The 18,769-nt window shown below is 36.9% G+C and overlaps 1 protein-coding gene across 1 annotated transcript in view; it reads left to right on the plus strand.

Annotated features, from left to right (window-relative positions):
• The window catches only part of LOC129520989 (ephrin type-A receptor 6-like), a 727,437-nt gene that overhangs the window by 184,963 nt on the left and 523,705 nt on the right, over positions 1-18,769 (plus strand). The window contains 1 exon segment of the mRNA XM_055342191.1: positions 8,735-9,398. Within this exon segment, the coding sequence (XP_055198166.1) occupies positions 8,735-9,398 (664 nt within the window).

Raw genomic sequence — 18,769 nt, forward strand, 5'->3', positions numbered from 1 at the left:
TCTATTCTGGAGAAAGTTCCATGTGCACTTGAGAAGAATGTGTATGAGTTTGGATGTAAAGTTCTGTAGATATCTGTGAAATCCATCTGGTCCAGTGTATCATTTAAAGCTCTCGTTTCTTTGGAGATGTTGTGCTTAGAAGACCTATCGAGTGTAGAAAGTGCTACATTAAAGTTACCAAGTAAAAGTGTAGTATTATCTAAGTATTTCTTCACTTTGGTTATTAATTGATATATTTGGCAGCTCCCACATTCGGGGCATATATATTGAGGATTGTTAAGTCCTCTTGCTGGATAGATCCTTTAAGTATGATATAGTGTCCCTCTTCATCTCTCACTACTGTCTTCGGGGTAAATTTTAGTTTATCTGATATAAGGATGGCTACCCCTGCTTTCTTTTGAGGACCATTTGAATGGTAAATGGTTCTCCAACCTTTTTTTTCAGGTTGTAGGTGTCCTTCTGTCTAAAATGAGTCTCTTGTAGACAGCAAATAGATGGGTCCTGCTTTTTTATCCAGTCTGAAACCCTGCGCCTTTTGATGGGGTCATTGAGCCTGTTCACGTTCAGAGTTACTATTGACAGATATGAGTTTAGTGTCATCATGATATCTATTTAGTCCTTGTTTTTGTGGATTGTTCCACTAAACTTCTTCTTAAAGGGGAATTTTAAGAGTCCCCCTTAAAATTTCTTGCAGAGCTGGTTTGGAGGTCACATATTCTTTCAGTTCCTGCCTGTCTTGGAAGCTCTTTATCTCTCCTTCCATTTTGAATGAGAGCCTTGCTGGATAAAGTATTCTTGGTTGCATGTTCTTCTCATTTAGGACCCTGAATATATCCTGCCATCCCTTTCTGGCCTGCCAGGTCTCTGTGGAGAGGTCTGCTGTTACCCTAATACTCCTCCCCATAAAAGTCAGGGACTTCTTGTCTCATTGCTGCTTTAAGGATCTTCTCTTTATCTTTGGAATTTGCAAGCTTAACTATTAGATGTCGAGGTGTTGAACGGGTTTTATTGATTTTAGGGGGGGATCTCTCTATTTCCTGTATCTGAATGCCTGTTTCCCTTCCCAGGTTAGGAAAGTTTTCAGGTATGATTTGTTCAAATACATATTCTGGCCCTCTGGCCCTTTCGGCGCCCTCGGGAACCCCAATTAAACGTAGGTTCTTTTTCCTCAGGCTGTCATTTACTTCCCTTAATCTGTCTTCATGGTCTTTTAATGTTGTCTCTTTTTTCCTCAGTTTCCCTCTTTGCCATCAACTTGTCTTCTATGTCACTCACTCGTTTTTCCACCTCGTTAACCCTCGTCGTTAGGACTTCTAGTTTGGATTGCATCTCATTCAATTGATTTTTAATTTCTGCCTGATTGGATCTAAATTCTGCAGTCATGAAGTCTCGTGAGTCCTTTATGCTTTTTTCTAGAGCCACCAGTAGCTGTATAATGGTGCTTCTGAATTGGCTTTCTGACATTGAAGTGTCATCCAGATTTTGTAACTCTGTGGGAGAGAGGGACTGTTTCTGATTCTTTCTTTTGAGGTGGGGTTTTCCTTCTAGTCATTTTGCTCAGTGCAGAGTGGCCAAAAGCAAGTTGTATTGGGAAAAGGAGAAAAAGAGAGGAAAGAAGGAAAGAGAAAAAGAAAAAAGGAAGAAAAAAAAAGAAAGGAAAAAAAGGGGGTGGGGGAATCAAGCAAATCAAAAAGCAAAAAAAAAAAAAAAAAACAAACAAAAACAAAAACAAAAAAAAAAAACCCAAAAACAAAACAAACACGAGAGAGTATCTTCTGATTCTGTAGACTTTAAGTCCCTTGACTTCCCCTGGAACTTGTCCATCTAGTTGGTCTTCTGGGGGAGGGGCCTGCTGTGCTGATTCTCAGGTGTTAGCACTTGGCGGAGCTGCTCTGCCCCCGCCTGGTGCAGGGCTCAGTGGGGGCTGTTGACCCCGTGAGGCCCCAGGAGGAACAACCCCAGTGGCGGCGGCAGCTCTGCAGCCCTGGATTCAGCTCCCGCAGTGACTATGGAGCTCTCCGTCCGCAGGGCCTGGAGGCTCCGGGGCGGGGCCGCTGATCCGCTCAGCTCGGGGCAGGGGCGTCCTTGCTGTCCTGGGCCCTCCCGGCCTCTGCCTGTCCCGGGGGAGGCCGGATCCTGGGCTGTGTCCCGGTGCCCTGTGCTCCAGGGCCTGCGCTGTGGGATTCGCGCTCCCGCCCCGCAGCCCCCGCCGCGGAGCCGCCGCCCGAGCCCCTCCGAGCTGCTCCGGTCCCCGCCGTGCGCGCTGCAGCCCTTAGGGAGCTCGGGGCGCTCTCCTGCGGTCGCAGGTGTCTGTGAGTGTCCCCGGGAGCCCGAGGGCATCCCCGCCCTCCTGGGTCCTGCTCCACCTCCCTGCGAGCCCCTTTCTGCCCGCCCGGGAAGGTTGGTGCAGCTCCTGCTCCTCCGGGACGGACGGGGCTCTCCTGTCCTGGGGACACTCGCCCCGGCCTCAGCCCTGCTCCTCGCGGGGCCCCTCCCCCTCGGAGGCCTTTTGTGTCCTTTATTTCTTTTTCCCCGTCTTCCTACCTTGATAGAAGCGTGAACTCCTCTCACTGTAGCATTCCAGCTGGTCTCTCTTTAAATCTCAGGCCGAATTCGTAGATTTTCAGGATGATTGGAAGGTCATCTAGGTAATTTGGTGGGGACAGGTGACTTGGGGACCCTGCTCCTCCACCATCTTGCCCCTCCTCCTGAAATGATATTTTGTTATTTTCTATTTTTTGTATATCTTCTCTTTATATATTTATTAAAACCACATTTTAAAGAAATAAAACAAGAAAAAATATTTTTCACCATGTTTATTTCCCTTTTAGTTTATAGCTGTGATCTATTGTAAATGGAGACAAAAATAAATTTAAGACTAATTTTTAATATTAGAATATTTAGTGGTATTGTAGTATGTGATTTTTTTTAAAGGCAGAGAGAGAAGGGAAGGGAGAAAAACAGTTTCACATGCATATAAATAAGTACTTACTCATTTAGGAAACACAGGCTAAAGGTAAAACCCCCAATTTTTTTTATAACCTTCTCATTCTTCAATGTTATTAGAGTGCTTACTTCCCTAGTCCCTACTGTCAGCATATTTAACTTTGGTTTTTACTGATTTTTTTCTTTTTTCCATAAAGCAGACCAGCCCTCAAGCTGTCTAGGGTCCTGAGTTATCTAGGATATGATTCTCCCCTCTCCTTTTTCAGTCTGGAGATTAAAGATGAGCATGTTAGTTAGTATGAGGTAATTCTGTTTTTTTTTTTCCTACAAGTTTTCTTGAACTGTGGTTTTTGAGTAAGTAATCAGAATTTATTACTGCTATTTGAAATTATAATTCAGTTACCAACAGCCCTTTCTATGCTGAGAAACAGACTGTTTTTATTTAAAATTTTTAACATTTATTTTTGCAATAAACGTTTATATTCCTGATGAATTCCAAAGATTTTCAGAGAGAAGAAAGTATAAATTTGAAAGATTTACATCTGCAGTTTAGAAGTTTGGGTCAATTTACCAGCAAATTGTCTGAATATTCTTGCCTAGAAAGGCTATTTGATTGCCTTATTTTGTTCTCCGAAAAAAGAAAGAAATCTGATTCACAATGACTGCTGGTTGCATTAAGAATTAATTTCCCTGTTCTAATTTTCTATGCCCAAAAGGAATCCAGCTTTTTGGCCTAGTTTATTTAGCTTGCTATGGTAACAAAAATTCTTGTTGTGTGGGTGGAGACGAGTTTTTAGAGAACCTCAGGCATAAATGGATTAAGTACTGCTCATAGCTCTTTAGATTTCCTGTCACTTGTAAGAAGCACTCACTCTAAAGGAGGCTGCCTAAGACATCCATCAGTGGAGAAATATTCTTAGGTGCCATAAAGCATTCAGTCATATGCACAAACTTTTGGTAACTTTATTTCTGTACCACGTGTTTCCAGGGTGTAAAAGTTCATTTAAAACAAACACACGCGTAGCATTCTGTAGTGTAAAATATTTAGATGTACACAATACTTGTAACTGGAGAAATTGTACAATGAAATAATCAAAACTATCTTTAGTTCTGCAATTGAAATTAAGTTGGTCAAGCCTAAATACCTGGGTGGGTCAGTCAGTTAAGTGTCTGCCTTTGGCTCAGGTCATGATCCCTGGGTCCGGGGATTGAGTCCATGTGGGCTCCCTGTCAGTCCCTTGGCTCAGGTCATGATCCCTGGGTCCTGATCTTATGCTGCACATGTGGCTCCCTGCTCAGTCAGGAACCTGCTTCTCCCTCTGCACCTCCCCACCACTCGCATGCATCCAGGAGTTCATAGGCTCCTTCTCTCAAATAAATAAATAAAATCTTAAAAAAAAAAAGAAATTAGGTTGGTCAGTTCTATCAGCTACTTGCTTTTATTTATTTATTTTTTAAGATTTTATTTGTTTATTCATGAGAGACACACACAGAGAGAGAGGCAGAGACACAGGCAGACAGAGAAGCAGGCTCCATGCAGTGAGGCCGACGTGGGGCTCCATCTCAGCTCTCCAGGATCACACCCTGGGCTGAAGGGGGCGCTAAACCGCTGAGCCACCCAGGCTGCCCAGCCACTTGCTTTTATATAATAGGAACTGAACTCAAAATATCCTAACTCTTTGCTTAATTTTTTTCATATTATATATATGACTTAAAATACTAATATTATAAAACAACTCACAAATAATGTAGAAAAGAGCCCAGTAGAGCAAGACTCAAATTGTATATGTATTAAAAGGTAAACTGAGGCATACTAAAATTTCTAAGAGTGTATTTGAATAAGCATCAATATGAATCAGAGTTAAACCCATAGGGGTTAGGGGTCACTCTCCACAAACAGGAGCTAGGGAAACGGCTTTTATAGAGCAGATGTGCAAGCAAAGCAAGGAAATTATTTGATTGTAGCTTAAGTGGGTGTCTTATTTGGGAAAGCCTGGTTGGGCTTCTTGTGATTGATTCTACGTAGGTTTTGTTTTTTTGTTTAACGTTGGAGCATTTATAGGAATTTACCATAGTTTAGGTTTCAGTTTGCTTAAGTAGTCTTGCAAAGGCATTAAAGCTGCCTACATCTAATGCCATCTTTGTTTAATTATTATAACACATACTTCTGTGGGGGAGAGTATTTTACACCCGTATCTGCTCTTACTGCCTGGATGAATAGAACAGAGAGAGCTTGTTATACGGTCATTTTATGAATCTTTTTTTTAGACCAAGGAGTAGATAGATGAATTAATATGGGATGCATAGAAAAAAACTTGGCCACATAAAGTGTCTGGCTCAGGGAAAGCTTTTGGTTAGGCAAGAATCGGTTGTCTTCTGAGGGGTTGTCAGAAAGACCGTTTGTTCTAAGAAGGTTAATAATGTTGGATATGTTATGGGAAGGTCCACGTGGCCCCTGGAGGAAACAAGAACTAGACTTGGAAAAACAAAGTTTACTGTATTCGCAGGACTCAATAAAGAAGTAACCCTGTGCCACTCAGGGCCACAGAGGAGGTGACAAGTTTTGGTCAAGTGACAGAAGTCAGGGAAGGGAAAGCCTGAGCCAGAGCCTTTACTGGGTTTTCTGTGGGAGAGACAAGGAAGGGCAGAGTAAAGAGTTGGGAATGAGCTAGTTGGAGTAACTCCTGCAGCCTTTAGACTACAGAGGTGGTCTTTTAGATCTTATACCAATTTTGATTTTATATTCTTAAGTAGCCAGATTCAAATTTAAAAATCTAATTTCAGTGTGACTTTCAGTGTTTTTGGATATGACAAAATAAATCTAAATGTTGATCTGTTTTAACTATTTTGGTATCCAAATCTAATTCTGATTTCTCTTTTAAAAATTAAAGAGAGAAGAAACACTACATAGACCATTGAATATCACAAATTTAACCCAGAAAATGATGCACCATTTTGTTAGAATCTTTATGCAGTATCTTGGAGAAGAACCACATTTCTCATTCTCTGTGTATATTTTGTCATTTCCTCATCCCTTGGTTCAAATGACCCTTGTTCAGTGAATGTATGTTATATTTTTCCCATTCCTGACCCTTCCTTCTTTATAAATATTTTTCTGCCAAACCCAACATATTTTTAAATAAATATATGAAATGATTTCAGATTTTTTTATCACAAGAGGCCATTTTTGACATTTTAATTAAATCTCATTTTGGGAGAATTGATTGTAATGAGCTTGGTTAATACTTTTTATTAGCGTGAAGAGGTATAGTGTGACAGTGTTAAAATGTAATTATTCAAACAGAATTTATTGAGAATATAGCTCTGTACTTCCAATATGGGAGAGTAGAGGATGCAGTTAGATCATAATTACATACATTTCCTGAGAAATAAGATCAGTTCTTATTAGAAAATTCTCTAAAATCGTAAAAAAAAAAAAAAGGAAAATTTTCTAAAAACAGAATAATCCTTAGCTGAGTACCTCAGAGGCTCTCTAATGGGTTAAATCCTTAGAATTTTGGATACTGATTTTGGTAGTTCATAGACTTTATTATTTGCATCTTGTTTCACTGCTTATATTCTAAATGGTTAATTTGCCTTTAAAATGAGCTGTGGGTAACCCTGGTGGCTCAGCTGTTTAGTGCCGCCTTCGGTCCAGGTCCAGGTCGTGATCCTGGGGACGCGGGATCAAGTCCCATGTCGGGCTCCCTGTGAGGAGCCTGCTTTTCCCTCTGCCTGTGTCTCTGCCTCTCTCTCTGTGTGTCTCTCATGAATAAATAAAATATTATATTTATAATGAGCTATGATAGTGCTGGTATGCCTTAAATTCAGTGTAAGAGATAAGACTCGTGATCACTAAGATGGAAAACATTGAGATGGGTAACTGCATGCATCTTCGTGAGATTATTGGATAACTACTGTGTTTATCAGCGGTGTTTTGCAAGATTATACCCAAAATTCCAAGGGAACTTAGTATTTCTCCTGGAAAATATGCTCTGAATTTCAAGGTAGCAACTTATAAACAAAATTTTTAGATGCAGTTTGTTTTTAAGGTTGCTTGACAACATAAATTTATAGAAATATACAGTAGATATTGGAAGTGGTTGATGTCATAACTGTCCTGTAAACTGAAGAAAGTAGCCATTCTATTTGAAACCGCTAATTGAAATTCAACCAGTCTTGATTAAGTGACTCTCTACAGCCAATTAAAGTAAGAAACTGCAAACAGGATGTGTTAAATAATCTTATTATAAATCACTGAAGTATGGTATTAGGAAATAAAATACTTAATCACTATAGAAAACAGTTTATTATTTCCATTTTACTTTGGTAAAAATGAGAAACTGTGATGACTAACATGTTTTCCCAAAAAGGCTATAAATTGACTAGAATGTTTTTTCAAATCTGTTGAAAATTATCACTATTACTATGCAAATAAAATACAATTACACTTTGAAATTATAATTTGGAATTACCCGTATTAGATGTGTAAATACTGACAATGCCAATTTCTTTCGATACTTAAAGATTTTTATTAAAATTAAAAAAAAAAGGATAAGCAGAATTTTTCAATGCAAATAAATGGAATGCTCAATGTCAACATGTAGAAGTGAAGATAATCCAATGATGAAGCTCAGGATAAAAGCTAAAATGTTTAAAATGCTTATAGAGTGCTTTATTTTTTTTTTAAGATTTTATTTATTCATGAGAGACACAGAGAGAGACACACAGGCAGAGGGAAAAGTAGGGGAACCCGACATGGGACTTGATTCTAGGACCTGGGATCACAACCTGAGTCAAAGGCAGACGCTCAACCACTGAGCCACCCAGGCGTCCCTAGAGTGCTTTAAAATGCTTATTTTTGTCCTTTTTCTTTCTGTCCTGTTACCTATGTGCTTCCCGTGCCCATTCATACTGTTCCTAAGATATATCTCTATACTCCTGACTAAGGGTATTTGAACTGTTTCCTCTTGGCGAGGTTCATTCACTCTCTCACTGCCATGACATTGCTTAAATGTCACCACCTCAGTAAGGCTTTTTCTGGGCACCCTATTTAAAATTGCAACCCTCTTTTCCATCTCCCTGCCTTAATTTTTCCCATTGTATTTTCTACCATATTTTTCAGTTTACTCATTTACAATTTTTATTGTCTCTCCTCACTCTAAGCTTCACAAAAGCAGGGTTCAGCTAGTCACTGCTGTATTCCCAGAGTCTAGAATAGTGCCTCATAAATATTTCTTGAATAAGTCTGTGGCCTTATTTATGTCTGTTTTCTGTCAGACATGTAAATATTTAATTGAATACTGCTAAATATATCTCAATTTGTGGCAAATTGGATATGAAAGCAGGTGGGTAACCACAGTGTATTTGTCATCAGTCTGTTTATTTTGATCATATAATGGATGTTATTTTACATTCTTACAGTGTACCAAGAACTATTCACATTGCTTTACATCTATTAAGTAACTTATGCCTTGTAACAACCATAGGAAACATGTACTATTATTAGCACCATTTTACAGTTTAGGAAACAAGAGGTGAAATTAAGTAGCTCTTGATCTAATATGTAGGAAAGCAAGCTTCATACCAGGATAGTTGGTATGTCCAGAACCTACACTTTTATCCAGAGGTCCATGGTTAAAATCCTGCTGCATTGGTGCTTTGCATTGCTTCATTTGTATCCTTTCTTTTTATATTTCTTTGCTAAAATAGAAAATTTTGGAAGTAATCATATCTCTTTAAACCACTGTTGTTTTACAATCATTTAATTTTTTTTTTCTTCTTGCAGTGGGATGCTATCACTGAAATGGATGAACACAATAGGCCTATTCACACGTACCAGGTCTGCAATGTAATGGAACCAAACCAAAACAACTGGCTTCGAACAAACTGGATCTCCCGTGATGCAGCACAGAAAATTTATGTGGAAATGAAGTTTACATTGAGGGATTGTAACAGCATTCCCTGGGTTTTGGGAACTTGCAAAGAAACATTTAATCTGTATTATGTGGAATCAGATGAGTCCCATGGAATCAAATTCAAGCCAAGCCAATATACAAAGATTGACACAATTGCTGCTGATGAAAGCTTTACCCAGATGGATTTGGGTGATCGTATCCTGAAACTTAACACAGAAATTCGTGAGGTGGGGCCTATAGAAAGGAAAGGATTTTATCTGGCTTTCCAAGACATTGGGGCATGCATTGCCCTGGTCTCAGTTCGTGTTTTCTACAAAAAGTGCCCCTTCACTGTTCGTAACTTGGCTATGTTTCCTGACACCATCCCAAGGGTTGATTCTTCTTCTTTGGTTGAAGTAAGGGGCTCTTGTGTGAAGAGTGCAGAAGAGCGTGATACTCCTAAACTCTATTGTGGAGCTGATGGAGATTGGCTGGTTCCTCTTGGAAGGTGTATCTGCAGTACAGGATATGAAGAAATCGATGGTTCTTGTCATGGTAAGAAAGATGCACTCAAATAATTTATCATGCATTTAAATGATGTTTTAAAGAGGAAAATTTGTTTTACATTCATTTTCAAGTAATACATTTTCAAATGAAATTACTGGCAGAATTGATTGTGGAAGAAATTATTAACTATAAGATAGTTTCTTATTATTTTTTTCTCCTAGGAAGTGTGTATAAACATGTAAAATAAATTCTATACCATGACAAGCAATTCTTCCATATTGACTTCATAAAGTAGTTAAGCCATATGAATGGCTGTATTCACCTAGTTTTTAAAAAGTAAAGCAAAATTAATAACAGCAACAAAAAACAAAAGGGATTCAAAATGGACGTTTGCTCAACTTTCATGTTTGATAACTTAGAATGTGGCATTTAAAGATAGTTTGAAAATAATTCTCCTTCATGTTGAATTGTAGTAATTGAATAGTTCCTAGGTAAGATAAAGTTATATTTAAATAAGTGAGGAATTCACATATATGTTTCAAAAACATACATGATAATTTATGCAGGTGTTACATGTTTGGTGATTGAATACTGACTATGTCAGAGCTTAATTTATCTTCTGCTACTATTTTTAAGATTTATTTATTTGAGGGAGAGAGTGCACACGTGTGCACACACCCACACACATCCACACATGCATGCGTGCACGCCCTGGCAGGGAGGGGCAAAGTGAGAGGGGAAACAGTTAGGAGCCTGAGCTAATGACCTGACCTGATGGGAAACTAAGAGTAGATCAGGAAACTAAGGGTAAATCTCTTCACAGACTGTGCCATCCAGTAGCACCCCTATCTTGTGCTACTATTTAATACAATTTCTCACCACGTTACAAATTACCTTTTAGTTGTTGTAATAGTAGTATTTGTGTAAGATTTTTTAGGAAATATTAATACAACACAATGCTAACTATGTTTAGAACCATCTCTTTCACAATGATATGATAACAATATAATTTTTAAGATGGAAGATTTTTTTCTTTATATGTGATGCATTTTGTGAAAGCTTGTTAATCTAATAAATTTATACATTTAAAAATTTTACATAGAGATAATATACATCAATTGTGTTTGGATTGAGACTTGTAATCAAAACACAAATATAGAAATAAAATTATGGCTTGATAAATAGTAACATAATACAGATATTTCCTTCTTAATGGTAGTTGATTTAGAAGTTTGTTTTCTGTAGCACTATGTTGAATTTATTTACTTCTTTGTTGGTGATATATTCATGTTCTTTAAAAAAGATGAGAATAAACAAGAAAAAAACATACTTGTATACATATAAGGGTCATGGAAAATATATGTGAATTTTTTAAGGTCTTATCTATTTATAAACACTTGCGCTCTTGAATGTTGAGGATTTCACTAGAGTTTCCAATGATGATTGTGTTTGTTTAAAAATATTAATATCTTATATGTGGTATAGTTTTTATAAAGCATGAACCAGCTTTCCTCCCCTGATTTTTAAAAGATGTTTCCCTGAAGCTTATCAATAGATTGAATTCTAAATTTTTATTCACCCTTGACAAGGATTTAGGATGGAATAGTCAGAAATTATTCTTTGAGGGGGTTTTATAGGATGTATCTACACATTGGAAAATAAACTGGAGAAAAATTAATATATGTGAATAGTCAGTGGAATTAAGAGGATAATAAAAGTTAAGGATAAAACATTACACATACTTAACCGTGTAGTTTTACATGTTTTAGATAGAAGCTAGGCATTCATTGATAAAAATAATAAAGATTTTTAAAATATGCAAAGAATTCTCAGAACTTGTATGGTTAGCTTTTATTAACTATTTGTATTTTTATGGTATTAATCATGGAATAAGAGGTAGTGACAGTTATTAATGGCTATATTTTTTCTTAATTAGTATGCTTACTCTGTGAATTGCATTCTTATATGCCTTAAAATTCTTGTATTTGTTGAGTAAGGATGATTTTGGACAAACGGTAATCATTATCAGCTTATGTAGAGCTACTGGTAGACTCATCTACTTTATGGCTTGTTATCTTTATTTTAATTTATTTGATTCTAGAAATATGAGAGAGTGGATATAATACAAATGTTCATCATCTCCTTGTAGTGGATAGCAGAATTTGGAAGAATCAAGCTTGAATTCTAAATCTATGGCTTATTAGCTTTGAAAGCATAGTTTCCTTATCCATAAATAATGTAGTGGTATTAGTCAACTCATGATAAAGTATATGGAGAACTAATAAAAACACGTGAATATGCTTAGTTCCAATTGAATACAATAAATTACTGTTTACAAACACAGGGGAAGCCAGAGTGAATGTTAGACACCTCATTTTTAGAAAGACGTATTTTATACTACCACCAGTCTCCATTTCAGAGTACTTACTTAAGTGTCTGCTTTTGACATTTTGTATTATTCCTTTATTTCCTTTGATAATATTTTTTATCAGATTCTATCACCATCCGTCAACAACTTATTTCATAACCAAATCTCTGAATTACATGTAAGCTAAATGGCAAATTGATTGGAACTTATGTGAATAAAATCATATGTCAAATAGCATACGGTCACATGTATAATGTGAGATATGTGCGTGTATATGTGTGTATGTATATATAATATGTATATATTATATATAATTGAAGAAGAAAAAACAGTGTTTTTCTATCATTTCTTTTGTTCTGTTTTGTTAGAACATTTCATTTAGTTGAGTTCTTAACATTTTTGAGTACCTATTAATCTGTTAATCACCTTGGTAGGTAGTAGAGATAAATATAAATGAATCTTATGTTTTATTTATCTGTTGTTATTGAGATAAAATAACCCAAACTTACTAGCTTAAAACCACACCAATTTATGATTTCTCAGGGCTCAACTGGGCAGTTCTTTTGCTTTAGGGTAAGCAAAGGTCACTAATGCAGCTGAATTCAGCCGTGAGGCTGGAATGTCAGAATGACCTCTCATCTTCCAGAGTTTATTTGTATGTGGTGTCTCATCATTTAAGAATCTGGTCTAATATTTTTTTTCCTATTTCATTTTTTTAACCCTTTATTTTTTTAAATAATAAATTTATTTTTTATTGGTGTTAGGTCTAAGATTTTTTTATAGTGCAGTAGCTGCCTTAGGAGGGAGTTTTCCACATGGCCAGGTAGAGTGAGTATATGAGGGGGTACTATACAAGGGGGTGAATTCCTGGAAGTTTGTTTAGGGGGAGCTGCCAGTGTGACAGTATGCCACAGTCCACTCTGGATTTTCATGATTCAAGTCCTTCCTTCAGGCACAAAACCCCACATCTTCCCATTTATTCCATTATGCATTGTGTTGACGTCCAGAAGAGTACCATTTAAAATTAGCTCAGGATGTAAATGAAGCCTCATAGCTCAAGTTCCTCTTGACCTGGAAAACTAAGAACTAAACAGATAAGTTATCGTTCCTCACACACACCATACACATGGGATACAGACAGGGTAATTGTAAAAGATTCTCCCCTTCCTAAGGGCTGGGAACACAGCAGTGCCTGGTCCATTGTGAGTCTGAAATCCAGCTGGATGTTGTCAGGATCTCTTATAGTAAGGCAGGGAGTGTGCTTTGCATCCCACATCTACTACCTTGGATTGGATCTCTGTGGTTATTGGGTGGGTGCTCTGAGTTGTCCCATTTCTTTCTTCCTTCCTTCCCTCCATCTTCCCCTCCTCTTTCTTTCTCTTCTCTTTCTCTTTCTCTTTCTTTCTCTTTCTCTTTCTCTTTCTCTTTCTCTTTCTCTTTCTCTTTCTCTTTCTCTTTCTTTCTCTTTCTCTTCTCTTTCTTTTCTCTCTCTCTCTCTTTCTTTCTTTCTCTCTCTCTTTCTTTCTTTCTCTCTCTTTCTTCTTCTTTCTTTCTTTCTTTCTTTCTTTCTTTCTTTCTTTCTTTCTTCTATCTCTTTTCAGCCTCCTTATTTATAAAATTATGTATATGTCTGTTTCACCAGGGCTGTCAGATAAAGGAGGAGTATTTTAAAAACATATATGTAATTCAGGGTAAAAAATTTATTGATATGAGTCATCATAAGGCACCAAGCCTTATGTACAAGAGAGAACCAAGCTCTACTTGTACTTACAGGCGGACACTATTGATATACCTACAGAGTGCTCTGTAGTGCTTTGTTTCTTCTCCTTTCTGTGAAATAGTAAAGTTTTCTTCAGGAAAGATTGCAGTAGATCAGATCTAGTTGCTTTAGATCTGAAAAGCCATACGAATTATCTTACCTGCGGCACCTTGGTGGCTCAGTTGATGAGCATCTGTCTTCAGCTCAGGTCATGATCCCAGGGGTTCTGGGATTGAGCCCCCATGTAATCCCTGCTCAGCGGGGAGCCTGCTTGCTTCTCCCCCTCCCTCCCCCTGCTTGTGCTCTCTCACTTGATTTCTCTTTCTCTCTCAAATAAATATATAAAATAGTTTTAAAAATATCTTTCTCCCTCATTTTATAAATCAGGATGCTAAATTACTGAGAACAGAATTTTATTCCCTGAGGCCACTCAGTAATTGATACCAGACCAAGAAGTAAAGCCTCAGTATTTCTCAGTCTGGTCTTTGTGTTTTCCTTCCCTATTTCTATCCCCTCCTCTGTTTCTCCATTTTTTCATTCTTCCTGTTTCTCATTCATTTCCTTATCTCACTGCCTATCCACTAGTTCCAAGGAGCACTAAGTTCTTCATCAAATGAATTCATCATTCATTTTGTTCTTGCTTATTCTTTGGAATCTGATATGAACACAATTTATAACAGTATCTACATATCTGTTCTGAAATTCCAACTAACTGGGAATAATGGAAAAATATATGGACTTTTCTGAACTTTGATGTAAGATATGATAGAAAATATTATGACGAGGTTTTAGGGATTTTGATAATTTACTTGAATGGATTTGAGAACTCTTGATCTGCTATATAACAAGAACACAATAAACAAAATATACAATAAATTCTAGTGAAATAGAATTAAACTATATTTACCCATACTATCAATGTTATGAATATTTATTTGTACTTATTGTATATTTGTTTGCATTTAAATAATTTATCATTATATTTTATCCTAAAAGTTGTACTACTGGATGTTTGAACATGTGATTCATTTCTCTATAAGATTGTTAAGGCACATCTAGATACAAATTCTAGAAGCATATAAGGGGGAAGTTCTCTTGTTCTTGCTATCAGTCAGGTTTAAATAGACATAAATATTACATTAAGCAGATATGCTAAAATTTAAAACCAAACAATAGTTTAGATTATTCTGTTATATAGTAAGCAATATTTTATTCTTGGCTCAAATCTCAATTTATTTTTCATAACTATTTTAATTTTATCTCATAGGTTTATGATTAAAACTATCATACTTAGGCATATTGATGTTACAGATTTTATTTTATTTTTTTAATTGTTATTTATTTATGATAGTCACACACACACACAGAGAGAGAGAGAGAGAGAGAGAGAGGGGGAGGCAGAGACACAGGCAGAGGGAGAAGCAGGCTCCATGCACCAGGAGCCCGACGTGGGATTCGATCCCGGGTCTCCAGGATCACGCCCTGGGCCAAAGGCGGGCACCAAACCGCTGCGCCACCCAGGGATCCCTGATTTTATTTTTTTAATTGCCTTAATGTATTCCACAAAGGGTTTGAATTAAAAAATAATGTTAATTCATAAAGCATTGATTTACGTCAAATAGTCTTTCACTGAATATATCTAAGAATATTTTCACACTATGGAAGAAGTAATTGGAAACAACATGAAAAATTGAATGAAATTTTAGTTCAGTTGTGAGTTTTGAAGTGACATGAATTTCTAATAAATTCCTCTTGGATATTAATTTAGAATAAATCTCATTAAGACAGTGGCACTTATACTTAGAGATGATAGCATTTGGGTTTTTAAACCTGCTGGGTATATATATACACATATACATACATACTGCAGGGATATATCCCTTAAGCCTATAAGGATCACATGACATAATTTTACAAAATAACAATTGACTATGGAAATAAAAGTTCTGAAACACGGAGGAATTTTTATTTTTTTTTATTTTTTTTTCGGAGGAATTTTTAAAACCCTTTCTCTGGGATGCCCAGGTGGCTCAGTGGTTGAGTATCTGCCTTTGGCTCAGGGGTGATCCCGGGGTCCTGGGATCGAGTCCCACGTGGGGCTCCCTGCATGGAACCTGCTTCTACCTCTGTCTGTGTCTCTGCCTCTCCCTCTCTCTCTGTCTCTCATGAATAAATAAATAAAATCTTTAAAAAAATAAAATCTTATCTAGGTAGATGCTTTTATTTATTTATTTTTCTCTAGTGTTGCTTTAAAATTCAAGAGGCATGGATGGTGGCAGTTCTCGGACGATTGTGTTACTGTTCACAGAAGTGAATGGGACACACAAGGCCTTTCGGGACATAGCTATTGATTTGAGCTCCTGAAGGGCGTTGTTATTAAGGCTGCATGGCTCTATCCTCTGCCGCAGTTCAGAAACATTTATGCTCTGTGTTTATGATCTCCTGTCCAATCATGTTATCAGAGAGGACTGTGGAAGCAGAGAGCATAAAGAAATTTTGAGACACCAAGATTTGCCAGCATTAAATAAGGGAGTTTGAGGATATGATGGAAAGCAAAAAGGTGAGATTGGGATCAGAATAAAAGGGCATACTTATTGGCCCAAATAGTATTTTCCCTTTCCAAAGGTTCTCAAAACTAAATATAAACTCTTACAATATAACCTTCAATTCCAAATAAAGCTGCTTTTTTCATGAAGCAATTCCTGACTTTCATCTAGCTTGAGGAGAATATGAAATCAAGAGGCTCCAAGGAGTCTAAAAATAGAAGGTATTATTTCCAAGAAAGAGTAGAGTTAAATAATTATATTTTGTCCTTTGTCACAGTTTTAAAAATAGGTTAGAACATAAGCTGGGTTGAAATGATCATTTTTAGTATATTATTTTAACCAAATTTTAACTACGATTCTAGTACCTTATTTTACTGTCTGCTGACTTGAATGCTAAACTCATATTTCTATAGAGGCTGTCCATAATTTTTAAAAAAATCCTTTCTTAACACAAATATTTCAAAAATATGATAAAATTATTTAGCATCTCTCTTCACTTTTCAAACATGGCATGCCATGCCACTCACCGAAATTGCTACCAGTCTTGAAATTTAATTCTACCTTTTTTTTTTCTTCAGAAAAAGGATCTTATTTATTTATTCATGAGAGACACAGAGAGAGGCAGAGACATAGGCAGAGGGAGAAGCAGGCTTGCCTTGGGCAGTCCGATGTGGGACTCGATTCCAGGACCCCGGGATCACACCCTGAGCTGAAGGCAGATGCTCAATCACTGGGCCACCTGGGTGCCCCAGTTCTACCTTTTATTTTTTTATTTATTTTTTTCCAGTTCTACCTTTTAAAGAAACAAAATTAAGAGGTTTATAAAGTCAACACTTAGATACATCAAGGTATATTAAGTTTGTATGCTTGCTATTTTTTCTGTTACTATTTCCTGTTACCTGGGTTCAGTATTCTATTTGCTAAAGTTTATTTTTTTAATGTTTTTTAATTTTTTTATTTATTTATGATAGTCACACAGAGAGAGAGAGAGAGGCAGAGACACAGGCAGAGGGAGAAGCAGGCTCCATGCACCGGGAGCCCGACGTGGGATTCGATCCCGGGTCTCCAGGATCGCGCCCTGGGCCAAAGGCAGGCGCCAAACCGCTGCGCCACCCAGGGATCCCTAAAGTTTATTTTTTGATAGATCGTTTGGCAAGGTACTGTAAGTATTTAAATTCTATTTAGTGGATATCTAAATATATCTTTATTTTAACCTCCTTTTTCAAAGATTGTTTACTTGGGTACAGAATACTAGGTGGCTATTATTTTTCCTCAACGTTCTGAAAATACTATTTCCCTGTCCATGACAATCTATGGAAACTATAGTTGCTAATGTTCTTCTGAGGAATTCTCATTACTTGGGAGATTATAGGTTCCATATGTTGGTCTTCAGTTACATTATGATGTAACTGGTGTGCATTTATTTTTTTCTACTTTGGATTTTTTTAAAAATTAAGAAAGTGTGTGTATTATATTTTTCTTTACTTCTTCTAGATTACCTATTAGATATTTATTAGATACTTTCCATAGTATCCTCTTTGTCTCTGATTTTTAAAAATATTTCAACTTTACCACTAATTTCTAGGTTATAGATTTTCACTTTGACTACACCTAGTTAAATTTACCTCATCTGTTGAGTTATTTTTATCTTCATTAGTTTTTTCTATTCATTTTTTTTCATTTCTTGATTTGTTTAAAGATTTTATTTATTTATTAATGAAAGACACACAGAGAGAGAGAGAGTGGGAAAGAGAGAGGCAGAGACACAGGCAGAGGGAGAAGCAGGCTCCATGCAGGGAGTCGGACGTGGGACTCGATCCCAGGTCTCCAGGATCAGGCCCTGGGCTGAAGGTGGCGCTAAACTGCTGAGCCACCTGGGCTGCCCTGGATTGTTTTTGTTTTTGTTTTTGTTTTAATTTATACCTGGTGTGTTTCATAATTTTTCTCTTTTATAAATGTTATTTTTTTCTTTATGAATCTTAATCACACTAAAAATAATTTTGAAACCAATTCGGTCTAAATTTATGTCCTGATCTTCGTGCATTGGCTCTATTTTTTTTTTTTTTCAGTATTAGCGTCAATTGTGTACTTTGGAATTATTACTTGTAGTCTAACTTGTTTCGTGTCTTTTTATTTTTTTTTTTACTTGGAAATTTCGTAGTTGCACTAATTCTGCTCCCTGAGGCTTTATATAGTGCAAATCTAAGAGCACTAATAAATTTACTCTTGTTGACAGGAGTTCCACCCAATATAATGATTCGGGGATCCAGGCTTCTTGCATTCAGTGGACCAACTGTCTCTTAAAGAGTTTTGTAGTTCTTTGTGCCCAGTTCAGAAATTGTAAAAGGAGATTGGAGAAGGTACATGTGCTTTTTAACCAACTGAGATATGAAGAGACATGTCATTTCTAATCACATACCAGCAGTGAGAACTAGTTATATGGCTAGTTATATGGGTGTTAAATGCTGTCCCTGGCTCAGTAGTGATGTCCCAGCAATGATTCTATGTTATGGAGGAGGAAGCCCCAGTTTTTGATGCTTAGTCATCTCTGTAATAGTCTGTCATTTCACCCACAAAACATGTGTGCTCATCCTCATGTATCTGGTGATACGGAATTTTCTCCACCAGGTTCAAATATATTGTCTTATCAACTAGTGACCCACAGTCACCAGTAGAGGAATGAAGAGCCCTCTACCCTAACAGAAAATTTGCAATGTTTGAAATAAATAGAACACTCTCATTAAGA

This window comes from Nyctereutes procyonoides, unplaced genomic scaffold, assembly GCF_905146905.1.
Source record: "Nyctereutes procyonoides isolate TBG_1078 unplaced genomic scaffold, NYPRO_anot_genome, whole genome shotgun sequence".
NCBI classification, from domain to species: Eukaryota; Metazoa; Chordata; class Mammalia; order Carnivora; family Canidae; genus Nyctereutes; species Nyctereutes procyonoides.